Genomic DNA, 18,050 nt, shown 5'->3' with positions numbered 1-18,050 from the left:
AGTTCTGGGACTAAACCCGTTTATTTAATGAAATTAGCAACCAATAGATCCAATGAAATCGGAATTGGAGTGATTATGTTATAATTCTAAGATACATTCGATTCGGTGGATGTGGAGGCCTTGGTGTCTTGCAGTCTTTTGTATTCCTGCTCACTTAAGGAGGTTCGGAAGGCCTTAGGCACATCTTTTGTTAGGACTTTGAAGGTTTCGGCTTGTTCGGAAAAGTCCTTCCAAAAGTTGTCATCAGAGTCCGGGTTCTTGGTAAAGATTTTCTTGATTTTCACGTACATTTCAGTGGCTTTTTGGCGGATGAACATATCATCATTTTTAAATTCTTCTACATCGCCCCCAAACTCCTGAAGATCTCGCATCTTGTGAACACATTCCGGGTTGCGGAGTAGCATCATTCTGGTAATTTTTAGCCTTTTCATCTTGGTAAAAATGCTTTTGCACTCTTTGGGATCCCAAGACCTTAGACAGCACTCCAGTTTATTAAAGAGAGCGATAAAGTCACGTTCGGTGATAAGAGCTGTCTCGCGTTTTAACAACTCCATCTCAAATTGCTTCGCTGCGACCTTTGGAACCTGTTTCCGGTTTGGAATCACTATTATTCTTCCTGGCATTTCATCAGGCTTCAGTCGACCAATCTGCAGATCCAGCTTTATCCGATTGGCCTCGATTAGAGCGTTTTTCAGCCAAGTCTTTCTTTCGGTGGCGTTTCTAAAGATCTTCGGCTTATTCCACTCGATGTCGATGCCCAGAGTCGTGGACTTCGGAACGAATGCCATTAAAAGTTTTTTCGGACCTCCCATTTTTGATATTATTAGTCTGCTCTGACTGAGAAACAACGCCTGAGAAATCCTATTCAAGGCCTCCTTTTCGATTCAGTTGATAAGTAGAAGAAAGCTATAGGTGACAACCCCAGATCATAAAAATTGTCTACATTGGTTAGCTTTAATTTAACATTTGTTTATGTTGAACTAAATAAAAATAATGAGTATAATGAAACACATATATTATTTCCAAAAATAAACCGCACATCCCTAACAATAGTATCTTTCGTATAACATAAAGTGTGAGACTTTGTAGCACAGTGTAAAATACATAAAACATCTACTTTACATTACTTATCGTCGTACCAAGTACCAAAAATGTCAAAAACTGAGACCCCTGTCGGAAATTTTCAGAACTTCTGATTGCACTGCTTACAGCCGGTAAAGCGGTTTATGTAAGGTTTACATGAGAGGCAGTTCATTCAAAATGCATTCGCGCCTTCTGTTAAATTTAAAAACCATAAATATTTTAACTTTAATTTACTTCTACATTAATAGTCGGAAAACTATGTAGTCTTTTGATTTGTGTATTATCAATACTAGCAGCTTGTGCTATTGACATTTTGAAAATTAGTGTTTTTAAAGCAACCGCGAAAAAACTTTGTCATCTGGTCCGCACAATGATGGAATGCTGTCCAATGTAAGCCAGAGCATCGTGCCCTCGTCATATAAATTCATCAATTAAACATTAATTTATGCCGTGAAGCAAAGTTTTGCGGTCCCATAAATCTGGGAGGGCTGTTTGCCCAGAACGCAATCGCCGGAGTCGGTGGAAAACCGAGCTGAATGCCTGAGGTCAGGCATCCCGAGGTCCGAAATGATTGAAGTAGCCGCCCCGGGAAAATTCCACTTCCAATGCTCCGAGGATAAGACTGCCACCACAAATGTAAATGATGTTGAAACATTTATTGGTTACAGAGAGAAAATTTCGACGCCGCGATAGGCGACAAACTGTTGACAGTTTGGATCCCGATCTGCCAGGGATATGGTCGGATTTATTTGCCAAGCTAGTGGTGCATGTGTGCGGAGGATAAGGCCAAGGCGGCAAGGGGCAAATCCTTCTCCGGACCTTTGGCTCATAATTTGCAGCTGCTCCACATACCGACGTCCAGCTTGGACCCCTTCACTCCCCACCAATTTTTCGCCTTTATATGGTTTCATTAAAAATGCAAATGAGCACTGGAGATTGCAATCGTGGTCGGCAGCCAGGTGGGGTCAACACGAAAAAAAAACCGATAAACAGAAAGGAAAGCTCACACAAAGACCGAAACACAGACGTGAAATTTATGCCAAGGGTTCAGGGACCGAAATTTATTGTTTCTATCGGGTATATGGACTACGAAGCTGCTCTTGTTCTCATCTTCATTTTTGTTATTAAAGTAAAGGAGAAATAGTATGAAGTCTAATTAAACAAAAAATAGATATCAGTTTTATCCGTTAGGCTTGTACAAATATCATTACTGCATTTCATTAGGAACTGTCTTCATTGAAAGGTTATATTTATATTTTCCTATATTTCCTTTGAGGAATAGAGTACTTTATAGATCAAATCCATTTTTAAAATAATTTAATTTTTGCGTCTTATGATTAAATTACTCAAATATTGGACATCCTTCATCATGAGTCACTAGGATTTAATTTTAAGTCAACTCCTTTACTCCTTTGTTTCTTGCTCCCATCTTTACTTGTCAGCAATTACAAAAAAGTAATAACATATGGAAATTTCTCATCATCTGCGATGTCAGCTATCTCCAGTTTCTCGCAGTGCATCCCAATTGCATTCTTTTCGTAATATAGTACTGTTTCCCCTTTTGCAACTTTTTGTTGTCGCTTGGCCAAAGGCGTTCGCCAGACTCAGAATGGGGAAAAAAAGTGAAACAGAGACGGAAAAGAAGGAAAAGCAGCTCGAAAGCCGAATTAAATCGTCGAAAGTTCAAAATGAATGAAAAGCAGCTAGCGACGAATAAATGAATGAAACGAAAATGAATCCCGAAGGGAGTGTTTTGGGCTGGGGTGTCGGCGAGGAGTGGAAAAGAGCAGCGCCTGGAAAAACCGTTTCCCCCTTTGTGTCGCCTGCAGCTTTCAGTTTTCAGTTTTCCGCCGACCATCCTGCCCCGTTGTTATGACAGGCGGGGCTTAGGAGTCCAGGGTGTGCGGGAAAGTTTTGCCTGATTTCGGCGCCGCTCAAAGTATAATAATGTGACCCGGCGATCCCAGCCTCCACCTTCCTTGGCTGCCGAAGTTCCATAGTGCTGTCATAGGTTTCATATTTTATTGCTGGCTCTGGGGGTCCTTATAGCACAATTTTAGAGGAGTTCTTCCAAAATTACTTCAACATCTTTTTAATTAGAAAAGAATATGTTTTTCTTTTTTGTGATTTTAATAATTGGGAAAATCTTAGTCGTGGGAAAACTATTAATCTGTCTAAAATTATGTTTGTGTTTATACGTTTCTTAAGATTTTTAAAAGGACTTTAGCTTGAGCTCTTAGTTTTAGTGAAGCTATAATTTATATTATATTTATTTAATTTTGTTGCTTAGACATATTTGATAACTTACAGTTGCAGAAGCGTATAAGTGAAACATATTATCTCAATGTAAATAATAATCATGTCATATCTATGTTGTTGCACATCCATTGCATTTACGTAAATTTATGTATTATTTTCTCCGCTCGATTTTTCGGCATCACTGCCGCCTTGCCGCGAGGTAGGCGTGGTCAGGCGTGGCCCGGTGGAAAAGTGCATCATGGTGGCTAGCGCTGCTTCAAGTGCACACTTTCTCATGGCTTAGCACTTTGCTGCATGCCTCGTTGGCTTTTCCAGAGCGCCGGTGGGAGCGGGTAACGGGGAAAAGGGCGTGGGAGGGCGGGGAAGCGAGGCTTATGCAACAAATAATTTAATTTTATGCTGCATACAAAAAGCCGCAACTGGCAAACGAATGAACGAGCGGGGAGGCGAAACGACAACGGAAATGCCACTTTACGGCCTGTTTGACGGAAAAGTGGACGTTAAGTTGTGAATATGATGATGGAGATGAAGAAAGTTGATGATGATGAGCACGATTATGGCCACGGACGGAGCCGCCGGCTGGCCGAGAGCAACAAGCAGCGTTCTGAAATATGGCGCATACGCCCCGTGGGACGAAAGGACGAAAGGCTCGCAAAACGGCAACGAGGTCAGCCCATAAACTGGCCTAAATGTCACATCAACTGAAGACGTCCTGCGAGCGAACGGGAAGTGACATCAAAACGAAGGATTAGGACATAAAAGTGACCCCAGAGGATTCCATTAATTTTTGTGCTCGATCCTCATACGAATAGGGTAATTGGATTGTTATTTGACTGCCTCGGTAAAGGTTGTTTATCGCTTGTGGGCTTGGGGAAAAGTTTATAAAGTGCTTATGATTGAGCAATTATTATTAATGCCTGGAAATCGAAAGGGAATCCTTTGAGTTACACCTATTTACTCTCTCCTTTTTCTATAAAACACACATATCACCGCTAATTGGTCACCTTCTAGCCAGACTTTTGTGAATGCCTTTCCTTTCCATAGAAAGGCAACCACTAACCACACCAACCCCACAGAACCCAGGACCTCCCACAGAAGCAGCAGACTGCCCCGGATTTCACGCCCTTTTGGCCAGCAGACAAATATCTTAATAAAGCCGAGGTCGGCAATCAAATAGTTGAAGCGCAAAATATAAAACACAAAATATGATTAACATATCAAATCCAAGAGCGGCGTTTTGCCAACGCAGACACAAAAAAGGCTTTACATGATTGGGTTTGGACCAACAAATAAAAAGAAAAAGGCAAAGGATAACGAAGCGTGGAATTTGGGTATAAAAGGCCAAAACTGACCGCCTCATAAATTGCAAAAACAATGGCAACAACAGCAGCAATATTAATACGAAATTCAACGAACGAAACGGATCAACAAATGAGCAAATATCAAAACCTATAAAACCATTTAGCCAGATGAGCGTGAAATTTCGAACATTTTTTTGGGGGATTTGTGATCCACTTTAAACGTGGCCCAGTGGAAAGTGGACTGTTGTGGGGTGACTGGTTTGGCTTTTGCAGCGAAGAATGGCCACAAATTTTGCAACAACTGTGCGGCATTTTATGAGTTTGCCACACCCACACACATACACACACAAACACACACTCACACACACATACTCAACAATGGCAGGCAGTCATGACACTTCTGGGCCAGCGTTAAATAACATTTAAACAGAGGCCCAGGACACGTACAAAGCGCAGGGGCGGCGGCGAGGAGGTGCGGCAGATGGAAGGATCTGGCCATGGATGTGGCGTAGAAGGATGCGGGTGCACTGGGAAAAAAGTCCTGAACCAGTAACATATATTAGGAATAGGATTTAAATTATACATTTTTCCCTCTGCCAACTGTTAACTTTTCTAGAAAGTATCACAGAGTTCAAATATTTCGACTAGAGATTTCTTCCAGTGTACGGGCAAACATGACAGAAGAAGGCTTTGCCAAAGCAGCACCAGAAACATTGGCTACAGTTTTCGGCGGTTACCCTGGACTCCGGCGACCTCTCCCCTGCTCCGGATGCGTGGTACTTTGGCCTGTCCAGCTGCTGTCCTGACTTGTCCTGGCTGCTTATGACGGCGGGAATTAAATTTCATTTAATGTGCCGAAACTTTCCACATAGATATACACACACATGTGGCGTTGGCGGTGGCGTCTGTGGCATTTTATGATAACAAAACCAGGTCAAAGTGGACCTGCTGGTCAGCGGCCGTTCCGCAACTCCCCTGCCACTTGGCTCGGCAGTCGAAAAAATATGATTATTTTCCGCAATTAACCCAAAAGTACATATATATTTATGCACTGTGTCCGACGAGGATTTGGCTTGAAGGTCATCCTTGATGGCCATTAAAAATGGTTTAATTATAGGCCTAACAGATGTTGGCCGAAGACAAAGGAAAACTTTTGCTAATGGGAAAACGCTAATCGGGGAGCATGGAGCGGGGTACCTCAACATATGGGGTAGTATTAGGATTTTCTGATTTTATTTATTAACTTTCTAAGAATTTATATTGGTTTTTAAATTGGAAAAGCATTTATGCGCCTTAGCATGCTTTTCATCTATAAAGAAGGTGTACTTTTTAATTGCAAAGTAATGATGCAATACAAAACTAAATAAATTAACTTGCGTACTTATATTTTGATTTTATTCGCTTATGCCACAAATACTCTTTGCATTTCAATGCTTATAATGCCTAAATGGCAGACCCCCCATCAACCTGATTTTTATCCCCTTAATTTGTATTTATAAGTACCATTAAGTGTTTCGGCTTAGTCAGCCTCAAAGATCTGACCCATTTCTCCGCGTTTTTTTTGGCATGAATCCCCGTCGGTGAAAATATTATTTGGCCAGGTAGCTGCAATCAAAAGGGAAATTCCACAAAGCAGCTCGCCAAAATGGCCCACTTAACGCTTGACTAGGCGCAAGGTCATCGGGCGGAATCAACAAAAGCTGCGCCGCTGCGGGGGGCGGTGCGCCGATAATTGGTGGGCAGGGTCTCGCAGGACTCTCCAGGGATACAAGGACCAAGAAATTGGCAAGGCCCAAGGAGCAGGAGGAGAGTTTCGTCCTTAAGCGGCACTACATCAGCGGGGCAATTGAAGCGTGCACTCCGGGCACTAGATTACGTTTAGTGGGTTAATAAAACGACCAGGCACTTTTATGCAAATTGAATTAAGTGGGTTTGAGATTTCGGGGCAGGGGATGCCTCGGCATTACCGGAATAGTCCAAAAAACCATTGCCACCGGAGTATTTAATGTATTATTTACAAAGGATTATCAGATGTGAGGCGCAGCTCAACTGTCGTCACGCATGGCAGCCCGACAGGATAACAGGAAGTCAACCTCTGCCTAACGAGGACATCTAATTGCCACCGACAGGATCTGCCCCCTGGTCTCCCCCCCTTGCCAACCCTCAACCCCCCAAAAAAGACCGCTATTGTTGCCGTCTTTAATTGTATGCATTGTGAGGCGCTCATTAACAAGGCAAATGAAGAACAGTCGCAGGGCTGCCGGAGCCTTGAATGCCAAAAATGAAATGAAAGCGAACCACGGAAGCTGGGAGTAATTCCATAAAACACCTGGGCATGTGTGGGTGTTTGTGTGTCGGTGTGCCTGTGGGTAAACATAATTTAAATTAATGAAGCCGCAGGAATTTCCCAGCACAGAAGTCCAAGTTGTTGCTTCGCAAAACAAACCAGTCATATGCACTCTACGCTGGTGTTAATTTCACTGGTGTTGAGCGGCAAGTGGAAAACAAATCAAGGATACCATCAACAAACATTGTAATGTACACGTTAAGAGGAAAAACATCCACGGGGGCATGCAACGCGCTGTCTTCCGAAAAACAGTTCTTTATACCCACTAGATATTATAATCAATTTACACATATTAAGCTTTAAATATATATATTTAAAAAAAGAATTCCTATTCTCAGTTGGGATATAAATATTTAAATAATTTAAATATTTGGTTGAATATTTGGTCGATGTTGCGTATAAATCTTACTATTTATGTAATCAGTCGGGCTTCCCAAGTTACTGCCATTAGAAATTCGATATACCCCAAGGATGGATTTACAAGGAATCCACAATTAGACTTCCGGTCGCAACACACACACATCTAAATGCAAATATGCACATGTACATAAATATGTGGGTGTTCCTCAGCTACGAGTGTGTGTGTGTGTGTTTTTGAAGTGAAAGCAAGTCTTTGTGGCAACATTTTTCCTTTTCGACCGCATAATGTGAACACATACACCCACGAGTTGTATGTATGACATTTTACATAATTAACTGACAATGGTTTTATGTGCACAAACAAACAACCAAAATACAGACATTCATGTGCTCGCCATTTGCACGTGTGTGAGTGAGGGCACAACCTCTCCCCTGAAACCACGCGAATTCTCAAAGGACTTAAGTTAATTATCACATTTTTTACACACAATTTTACTTTGCATTGATGCGTTGCACGACAAGAAGAGGGGCGGTGGGCGAGGAGGCGGGGGCGTGGCAGGGGCGGGTCTCGTTAGCAGGAAACGGGGGGCGTGGGCAGGCCAAGCATTAAAGCGTAATTATGTGTATAATTTGTTGTAATTTGCTGTGAAAAGCTTCACAAACAGCCGCCGTGCATGAGATGAGCGCATTTAACCAGGCCTTAACCCCCCTTAGGCCAGCCACGCCCACCGTGTGCCAATCCACCACCCGTAGGCCATCAATCGCATCGAAAAAGTTAAATAAACTCATTAATATACGATAATCAGGCGGGCATTAAAGGCGTGTCTTTCACATATATTCAATGGTCAAAACTTGAACTCAGCTCTGGGGAATTTAATCAGATTGAATGTATTCATTCATACTAAATCATATTCTCTGTCTTTACTTTTTACAAAGACGTAAGTTTGTAGAGGAAATATGAGCAATGTAATGTAATGTAAGATAGTTTCAATAAAAAAGTGCTTGTGATTCAAGCAAATAATATTTGGGCACTTAAATGCATGTATTGAATTTATTCACCCATTTATTCAACAAGAATGTGTCTTGTTTACTCAACAGAACCCTGCGATATCTGTACAGCAATCCTTTATGCGCGCCCTTTTCATAGCCTCCACTTTTCATTTCGCGACCGTATTTCCCCGACATTTTCCCCGGAAACTTTCCGCGAGGCCAACATTTTGCCAACTTGGCGGCTATTTGAAATCTTTTCCTTTATGCCAATTGGCAGGTCACACCAATTGAACTTTAATCGCCGCTGACTTTTGTCATTGCTTTATCGTTTAGGCGACAACACAGAGTGCCCGTTGCCCACTGCCGCCCCCTGATTTTCCACCCGTTTTCCGGCTTTTCCCCACCCCACCCTGTTTCTCCACCCCATTGCGATGCGTCCCCAGGTCCCGCTTTCGAAATTGTTGCCAAAAAACGCGGTCCAGACGTAATCCCCGAACGCAGACCGCGCGGGTCCGGCGCCCTTTGTCTCATTGAATAGACCCGGGCACGCCCCCTTTTTTGGGGGGTCCGATTGGGGCGTGTGTGTGCGGGCTTAACTACGCGTGTTCGAATTTTTATGCCCGTCAGTTAGAAATTTTCAGCCATTTCAGCGAAAATGTAAAAAAGAACACCGAAGTCGAGGAGCGTCGAGAAAAAATTTGTCGTACAAATCTTCGAAATTGCCCCACCGAGAACTATTTTCAATGCGTCGGAATCAATAAATTTAGCCCAGGCATTCGCGGCAACGTTTTGTCGGACAATTTGGCGGAATTCCTCAGATTTCCCCCGGGCTCCTCGTCCACGCCACGTTTTCATTACCCCTCCGCTTTGGATAGTTTGTCCGGGATGTCGGTAATCGTAATTGCGGCCCTGATAAATATTAATGTGTGTGTGTGGATGGATTCCAGAGCCTGAAGACGCTTTTGCGCCAAAAGCGCTTCCCATTCTTGCTGTTTGTCTAATGCACGTTTTATGGCCAACTTAGCACGTGCTCCTACCAACTCCAAACACCCAGCGAACACCACCCACCGCCCACCTCTCTGACCAGCCAGAAATATATTATTTGAAAATATTTCCCGTTTCCGGTTCCGGCTTCTTCGTTTTGGCTCTGCTGCATTGGCGCAGCGACCATAAATTTCAGTGAAAGTCATTAGCAAATAGGCTTAGGAGAGCTATTCAACAATCTGAATATAAATTCCAAATGCAGCACACACGTGCCGAAAAAAAACAGAATAGGAATATTAAAAAGTGCTCGAAAATAAATAAATAATCAGCATGGACTATCAGTTAAATTGATCAAAATGAAACGTAGCAAATAGAAAAAACAACATTTTACGCATGCGATAATTCCAAACTAGTATTTTCCTGAAAAATTAAGTTAATGATAAAAACTACCACCGAGCTTATAGGTTCAGTTCATAACGAAAATTTCAACGAAGAATATTGAGAGCATGAGCAAAGGAATGAGATTGTAAAATTTCAAGAAAATATAAATCTGATATTTATAATAAACATTTTCACATTGCGGAATTTTGTCTGAATCACTTTAATGCGAATTTTTATTTGATTCAAGATTAATACTTTTGTGGGGAATTTCCTTTTGTGTGATAAGAACACAATTTTCGCACAGTGTTACACAATATTTTCGATTCTAAAAGTAAACATAATTGAATAATTCCTTATCATTTTAAAGAAGCACATTTCCAAACATTCAAAACAAACACAATGAGTGTCAAAATCTGTGACGCGAAGTGAATTCAAAATGCAGAGTAAAATTCAGAGCCAGATTACCAGAACTTTGATTACTATTGGTATCAACCTTTTGTTTTTTTACTGAATACGAACTAATCCGAATTTACTTTACTTTCACAGTTCGCCAGCAAGGCCGTTTATTTTCACTATTCGTCTGAAAAAATGTTAATCGCTTTGTCAGCTGATGCAATTCAAATGTCGATTGCGTTGCTCCCAGTCATAGTTGTTATTATTCCATGTGTATGTCCGACTGATTGATTCTAATTTTGACTCAGATCAAAAGAAAAAACAACATGAACTCGAAAACTAGACGAAAGTTCAAGACTCATGTGCAAAAGTCATAGGCAATTACGAAATTGCAGCACGCAGCGCACTCATTGATTTAATACATTATTTTTTTGTTTTTTTTTTCAGGTAATTGCATAGTTCGGAAGTTGGCAAAGGCACAGTTAACGGTTAATCGGCGACGCCGTCATTAATTAGCCATAAAATTCATTTTGACAACAATTAGCCAGCCACATGCCAAACTTGGACTTCTGACAACGGACTTGGCCAGTCCGGTCCGGTAATTAGCTCTCGGGCAAACAAAATAAGGCGAATCTGACACCAAACGAACACAAAACAAACAAACAAACAGACAGAGAGCGAAATAGAGACCTCAGCTCAGCATTTATTTGCCAATTTCTGACAGTCGTGCGGAAAACAAAAAGCCAACCCAGCAAGTTGTTCAAACACGACGAAATTGCGAATACGCAACTTAAAATTATTATCTCCCAACAGACCAAGTGTCAACAAAGTGAGACAAGGCAAATAATTAGTGCAGCTAAAGCACACACACATGTACCACGATTTTATTACTTGTTGTATCTTTCGGTTCGAGATTTAGACTTTAATAACTCTCTAATGTTAGAATAAATTTAGATATAAAATTAAGATAAAAGGGCCACGAACCCTAATCCACTTATTCACCGTGTCCCAGTTATGCAAGCTAAGTTAGTTTATAAAACTTATTTAAATTGTTACAGCCTCACACAGTTGACACGCCTCTTTGATTACTAACCTACCTCAGTTCAAATCGCTTTATGTCAGACCTTTAGCCATATACCCTCAAATAGCACGAGCTGCAGCAATCTTGGCCGAGATTTTATTTAATTAAACCGTAGTCATAGGTGAATTTTATCAGCATGTCAATGTTTTTTATCACTTTTAAACCAGCAGAGTTCATTGCAGATTTGTGTAGAAACCCATTTTCGACTGCAAACTAGTTTTGAATAACTATTTCTTTAGTGCACTCATACCGTTATAGTGTTGGGGATGCCCCGAATACTGCATAAAAGTCGCCAGTAAACAAACTTACCCAGTCATGAGTCAGGAGATAGCGAACCACTTTGAATAGTGGCCAGGAACTGAATCACCCAAAGTGGGGGATAATGACCATGCGAGCTGCCAAGAAAATTTCGAACTGGAAGACAGTGGGCGGTACGGTGCTAAAAATAGACCCAAAATGGGATGTTGGAACTGTTTTTTGTGGGCCCGTGCTACTGCGTTCCGCAAATGGTCGCACATGTCGTATACGTAATTGCCTGGTTCAATGAGAAACGCCCAATTAGCTGGGATTTTTTTCGATTTTTTTCCATTTTTTTGTTTCAGCTTGGAAGGCCTGGCTTGTAAGCTCGGCTCGAAGCCGAGTTCGGTGGAAAGTGGCCAGCAACAAGCAACCAGCGATCACAACAACTTGACACTTGACGCAACAAAAGCCGAATAGACGAGCGTTGATTTATCTCTCTTTTAAGTTCTCCGTATCGAGTTGTCAACGCTTTATTGTAGTTTCAGACGCGCTGTGAGTTGCACGCGCCTTGCAGCTCGCCCCAAAAATTCGCATAAACAACAAAAGTCTGGCAGCAATTAAACATTGCAATTAAACAAGCAAATTAACAAAGCGAGCGGCAAAAATCAATACATATTACCCAAATCTCGTTTTCGCGGGATTCGACATCGACTCTTCCGGCTTTGTTGTTGATCGTTATAAAAGGGAATCAGGCACCAAAATGATATTCGCTCGGTGGACGCGCAAACAGATGCTCACCATGTTCGGCTTGGGAGCTGGCCTTCTGGGCCTTGTGATTGTGATCGGTGTGCTCAACAGCGGCGTGTCCTCGAAGGACCTCGACTGGAAGGAGGCGTCCAGAGCGAAGTGCTTCAAGACGCGTCCCAACACCACGCACTCCACCTTGGAGCTGGTGCACATTGTGTTCAGACATGGCATCCGCACCCCAGTGGACACTTATCCCAAGGATCCCTACTTAAACGACGGCTTCAAGCCAACGGGATGGGGACATGTGACTAACGTGAGTGGATCAGTTTAGTGTTCTCAGCAAAATATCATTGAAAGGAAGTTATGCCACTTAACCATGTCATATAAAACATTTACTAATATAAGGCTGGGAAAAAGTATTGTTGCTTACTGTTTTTACACCTTTCAAAATATCTTCAAAACTTTTAAGTCTCCACTTATTGTTCTCTTTCTGAGTGTCGATATAGCCATAGTTCAGTCTCTCAGTTTTAAAGTTTCTTCCAAAAGTCGTCTTCTTTTAATAATCCAAAAATGTACTTTAATTGTTTGTATATTTTTATTGGCATATATAATTTCGGTTTAAATTTGATAAATATCGGACAACAAAAACAAATTTTAAAAAGGAAAGAGTAGTTTCATTTTTGTTCATCATAAGTTGTTTATTTATGCATATTTACTTTAATTTTTGTCATTTTTCAATTTGTATAAAAGTTATATATGAGTCAACATATTTCCTTCTGAAATATATCACTTCCGATATGCGACAGTTAAAAAAAAACCGATTCGAAGAAAAGTAAAAGAAAGATAGAAATGTATGTTTTCTCAGTTCTTTTACTTATCAATGCCAAAAATAGTATACTATCATTAGGTCATTTTAAAAGGATTATTTGGCACGTCAATTTAAGAAGACATTTCTAAATCTTAATTAGTAATACTAATGTGCTTAAACTATTTACCTAACTTGCAGTCAGGAAAACGGGAGCTCTTCGAAATGGGTCGCTGGCTAAATCGGCGATACGGCGAGTTCATGGGTCCCTATTACAGACCGGATGTAAGTTTTTCGAGTACCTCTTGATTCCGTATTTAAAATGATTTCGCTTTCGCAGCGCCTGCATGCCCAAGCCACTGCCTCTCCGAGGGCCATGATGTCCTTGCAAACAACACTGGCCAGCATGTTTGAGCCGCGGGGAACCCCCATGGAGTGGAATAAGCACCTCAACTGGCAGCCCATCCCAATTGTGTCGGAGCCCCTGGATGAGGACTCGGTGGGTATTCATCTGCCAGTTGCGTATAAATTAAATTAAATGTGTGATTTAGCTCCTGCTGGTGCGCACTCCCTGTCCCCGCTACTTTGAAGCCCTGGAGGAGGTCTTTAAGAGACCGGAAGTCATCGCTGAAACCGAACCCTACGAGCAAATGTTCCGCGAGCTGACAAATCTGACTGGAAAGGCGATCCAGAGTGCCGAGGATATCAATTCCCTATACATAACTCTCCTGGCCGAACAGGAATTCGGCTACAAGTTGCCCGACTGGGCCAAGGACTACTTCCCCGATCGCATGCAGTTTCTGGCCGAGCAGAGCTACGTCTACAATGCATACACCCCCGAGATGCAGAAGATCAAGGGCGGACCGTTTCTGAAGAGGATGTACAAGGAGATGGTCGCCAAGAGAGCGGGCAGCCTGAAGCCCAAGGATCGCGGTATGTTCATATACACCGGCCACGACTGGACCGTCGGCAATATCCTGATGGCCTTGGGCGTGTGGAAGCGCCAGATGCCACGGTTCGCGGTGATGGCCATTTTCGAGACGCATAGGGACAAGGAAACCGGAGAGTACTATGTGGAGGTAAGGAAACCTGTAGAAGATAGGGAATCTAAAAGCTTGGTCATCGTATTCGGTTTAACAGCTAGTTGGAAATATCTCAAGGTTTTCATTGGAATCGCCGTTCTGAAGAATCTCACGATTATTATCTTTAATTATATTTTATACTTTAAATTATGCGAGATAATTAGAAATATAAGTTGGTGCCTATCAAAGTAAGCTAGAGCTGGATAAGGCGAACTTAGATCTGCCTAGTTCACCCGTTAATAGATAGTACAAGTGAAGTGATTTTAAATTTCCAAATATAATATAAATGTATAATATAACTATGTTGAAATGCGTTAGTATCTATAATATTTGATTCCCAATTTTCCCAGATCTTCCTCCGCAACCACGAGGACGGCTGTCTTGAGCAGCTGCAGCTGAAAGACTGCGACCGCCGGTGTCCACTGGACCGCCTCATCAAGCTGAGTGCCGATGTGCTGCCCACGGAGCCGGCGGAGCAGAGATGCCGGCCACATGACCCGAACTTCGTGGAGCCACCGCCGCGCGTAATCGATCAGAATGGTCGCTAGCGAAAAGCGATTGCCAAAGCGAATTTGCGCACTCAGTATTACAAAGGCGTCGGCGGGGAGTGAGCGGTGCAAGAATAAAAAAATTATATTAAAAAAAGTGTAGTACAATAAAAATCCCCAAAAAATACAGGTCATTGAGTTAATTCTTCGTGGGGGAAATCATTTTCGTGTGAAACTAATTAGACGTGCTGTTTGTGAACTGTTTGCTATTGTAGCTGATGACTTCGCTGATTGGGCAGCTCGCTCTTCGGCGCTGTGAGATGTGTGGCTGTGTATGTGTATGAGTGTGGCGACCACATAATCGAGACTTAAAAGCGGTCCGCGCTTCTATTGATGCACTCACTCGACGCACAAGCCGCAAGCAAGCCGGTCCACTTAATTCCTAACGATCCGCTAATTTTAGTTCGCGAAAATGCGAAAGTTTCTCGGTCTGCTGCTCGCCGTGAGCTGTGTTCTGATCGCCCGCGGCGGCGTCATGGAGATTGAAGTGCCGCAGGAAGTCACGGAGGGTCCTGGGGATGCGTCGTCCCAAAACTCAGCGGAAATAAGCCAGCCGAAGGACAGTGTTAGCAACTCAACCCTGAAGTTGGTTCACGTGGTGAGTGAGTGGCGAACGCTAAGGAAAGCGAAATAATTGGCCCAAAATATGGCTTTTTCCAAAAATGAACTCATGCCGAATTAGGGCTCGTTAAAAATTTGGCAACTATGCAAGTCAGCAGACCATAAAATTATCCAAATGTGTCATACCTTTTAATCAGAGCCGTTAACGTGTAGTGACAAGTGTTATAATGGTGCGAAATTAATTGGAATAAAGCCTTCTCTTAAGTAAACCACGGCTTACCTGGGTTTTCCAATGAGAAGTCGCTACAATTCTCTTTTAGCCAACTACTGGCCACAGTTTCTAAGCCAGTTTGCTGTTTGAGTGGCGTATACGTAATATTGCATACAGTTCCAAGACCTAAAACCGGTTTAATGAAACTTAAGCTTTACGATCGCTTAATTATTTTATATTCCCATATTGATTTGCATAATTTGTGCTCAATATGAGTTGAGTTAAGTAAAGATCAAGTTAATGCATAAATATTTATTTATTGAAATCAGCTGGGAGTCGAGATTTATTACAAACACAGCACCTGGTGAAATTTTAATTGACTTCGGAAAATCTTTAAAAATGTGCAAATTAAATATAAATCTCCTTGTGTAAATTAACTTTTGCTCCTACATATTGAAACTTGATCAGAATTTTTGACTCGCATATTTCCATATAAGTACTCAGAAGTTACTTGCCGAATATTTGTCATACATTAATTAATTAAAAACATGTGAAATACGTACTTAATTCATAAAAGTACGTCAGGCCATCAAAATCAATGGGATTGTGTACAGTCATAAATATGTATCTCATTTTTATTTTCCACAGCTTTTTCGTCATGGACCTCGAACTCCAGTGAGCACTTATCCCAACGATCCGTATAGGAACGAAACCTACGAACCCTTCGGATGGGGGGCGCTCACCAATGTTAGTACTTATCAAACATAAACAAGACTATTATCGAAGCTAAGATGAGATTTTAATTTTACAGGGTGCTAAAGTGGAGCTGTATAAAATAGGCAAGCAACTGCGGCAGCGCTATAAAGATTTCCTCCCGGCGTATTATCAGCCCGACGTACGATAAGATGAGCCATCCCACTGAGTTGTAATTATAATCGGAGTGTTTCTATTTCAGGCGATCCGTGCCCAATCTTCGGAGTCGCCGCGCACCTTGATGTCTATGCAAATGGTCCTCGCCGGACTCTTTCCGCCGGAGAACACTCCCATGGAGTGGAACCAGCTGCTCAACTGGCAGCCCATTCCCATTGTGATGGAACCAGAGGAAACTGACGTGGTAAGAGCAGCAGCGCTTCAACTTAATTAGAGCTGTATTATTTATACATTTTCTATTTTAATTTCCAGCACATTAGAATGAAGGCACCCTGCCCCCGATACGATGAGACTGTTATGGAGGTGATAGACCTACCCGAGGTCAAAAAGCTGCATGCCGAGAACTCCGATTTGCTACGCGAACTGACCACTCACACTGGAGTCAATATTACCCATGCCCACGATGTCACCAATGTGTTCATCACCTTGCTCTGTGAACAGACTTTCGGTCTGCAGCTGCCCTCGTGGACCAAGGACTACTTTCCGGAGAAGATGCTTCCCTTGGCTGAAAAGTCATATGTCTACGATGCCTACACGACCGAGCAGCGCAAAATGAAAGGCGGCTTCTTCGTGGAGCTGCTGTTGAAGCAAATGCAGGACAGGATCTCCGGAGCATTGAAGCCAGCCAATCGCAAGATGTTCCTTTCCTGCGGACACGATTGGACCATCACAAATGTGCTGTCCGCCTTGAATGTTTGGGAGGCTCAGATGCCCCGCTTCTCGGCGCTGATTGCCTTTGAGCTGCATCAAAACCCGCAAACTGGGGAGTATTTCCTTCAAGTCTACTTCCAAAATGATCCCCACAAGGAGCCTCAGCAGCTGCAGATTCCGGGCTGCGAGAAACAGTGTCCCATTGGCCAGTTATTGGAACTCACCAAGGACATCATTCCCGATGCTCCCTATGCGGAGTTGTGCAAAGCGAAGGGAACTCAAGGCGGCGCTAAGATAAGCTATCACTAGAATGCTGATTAATCATGATTAATGATCCAGTATGCAGTATTAATGTTACTTACTAAATGAATATATGTAATTGTGTAACTGCTTCGTGTAACTTAATTTCAGTGTTTGGATGATTGGCATGTTTGGGATGTATCATTAACTAATTAACTTTGGAAGTGTGAGTGCAACTAGTTTTATAATGACACTCGAAGTTAGGAGGCAGATCATAGAGTTAATAATTTAAGCATTTGGCTATAAAATAAATATTTATTAAACTATAAAAAGTTCTGACTTTAATTTTAAAAACGTTCGCTGTTTTATTTGTTTTTTGCTTGATAAATCATAATAAAATTATCTTTCTATACTCGTTAAAGTAGCACTATGTTTTTTTACGTTATTAAATTAATGTATTTACTTTTTGTTTATTACTTAAGCATAATAGTTTAGACAGTGCATACTTTTAGGCTACGGATATTCTAAGAGTTCTTAAGTCAAATGTGTACTCAAACAACATTTGCACATTTGGTTTCCATTTAAAGTAACTCGCTATAAACAATTTAAAAATTTTTACATTTTGATGTAAATTAATATTTCCAAGTAGCATATTTGGGAATGATAACACCTCAGAGAGTTATTTAAAGATTTTATTTAATTAATTTAAGTGAGCCTTCATGACCAGCATGAGTGTAATGACTGTAATAATACTTCTCTGGATAATTAACACATTTATCTCGAACATCTTAATCTACCCTCTCCGTGAAGTCCGCACATCCATCATATAAAGTTTATTCGCTCTCATTAAAATTCA

General features: G+C 41.8%; 3 protein-coding genes across 3 annotated transcripts; 2 read left to right on the top strand and 1 right to left on the bottom strand.

Moving 5' to 3' along the window:
* Positions 1-86: 86 nt before the first annotated feature.
* LOC6738691 lies at positions 87-812 on the bottom strand. The gene has a single exon (XM_002085457.1). The coding sequence runs from the start codon at positions 810-812 to the stop codon at positions 87-89; it is 726 nt and encodes a 241-aa protein (XP_002085493.1).
* An 11,064-nt stretch (positions 813-11,876) lies between these two features.
* LOC123327230 (venom acid phosphatase Acph-1) lies at positions 11,877-14,728 on the top strand. Its single transcript, XM_044923076.1, has 5 exons — positions 11,877-12,479; positions 13,173-13,256; positions 13,312-13,470; positions 13,523-14,050; positions 14,404-14,728. Exons 1-5 carry the CDS (start codon positions 12,180-12,182, stop codon positions 14,599-14,601), a joined length of 1,269 nt encoding a protein of 422 aa, XP_044779011.1. The 5' UTR covers positions 11,877-12,179; the 3' UTR covers positions 14,602-14,728.
* A 194-nt stretch (positions 14,729-14,922) lies between these two features.
* On the top strand, positions 14,923-17,341 carry LOC6738689 (venom acid phosphatase Acph-1). The gene is made up of 5 exons (XM_002085455.4): positions 14,923-15,199; positions 16,022-16,120; positions 16,185-16,268; positions 16,329-16,487; positions 16,556-17,341. Exons 1-5 carry the CDS (start codon positions 15,014-15,016, stop codon positions 17,261-17,263), a joined length of 1,236 nt encoding a protein of 411 aa, XP_002085491.4. The 5' UTR covers positions 14,923-15,013; the 3' UTR covers positions 17,264-17,341.
* Positions 17,342-18,050: the final 709 nt, after the last annotated feature.

Source organism: Drosophila simulans, chromosome 3L, assembly GCF_016746395.2.
Source record: "Drosophila simulans strain w501 chromosome 3L, Prin_Dsim_3.1, whole genome shotgun sequence".
Classification (NCBI taxonomy): domain Eukaryota; kingdom Metazoa; phylum Arthropoda; class Insecta; order Diptera; family Drosophilidae; genus Drosophila; species Drosophila simulans.
Note: the sequence above shows the minus strand (reverse complement) of the source record. Positions and strands in the feature narration are given on the sequence as shown.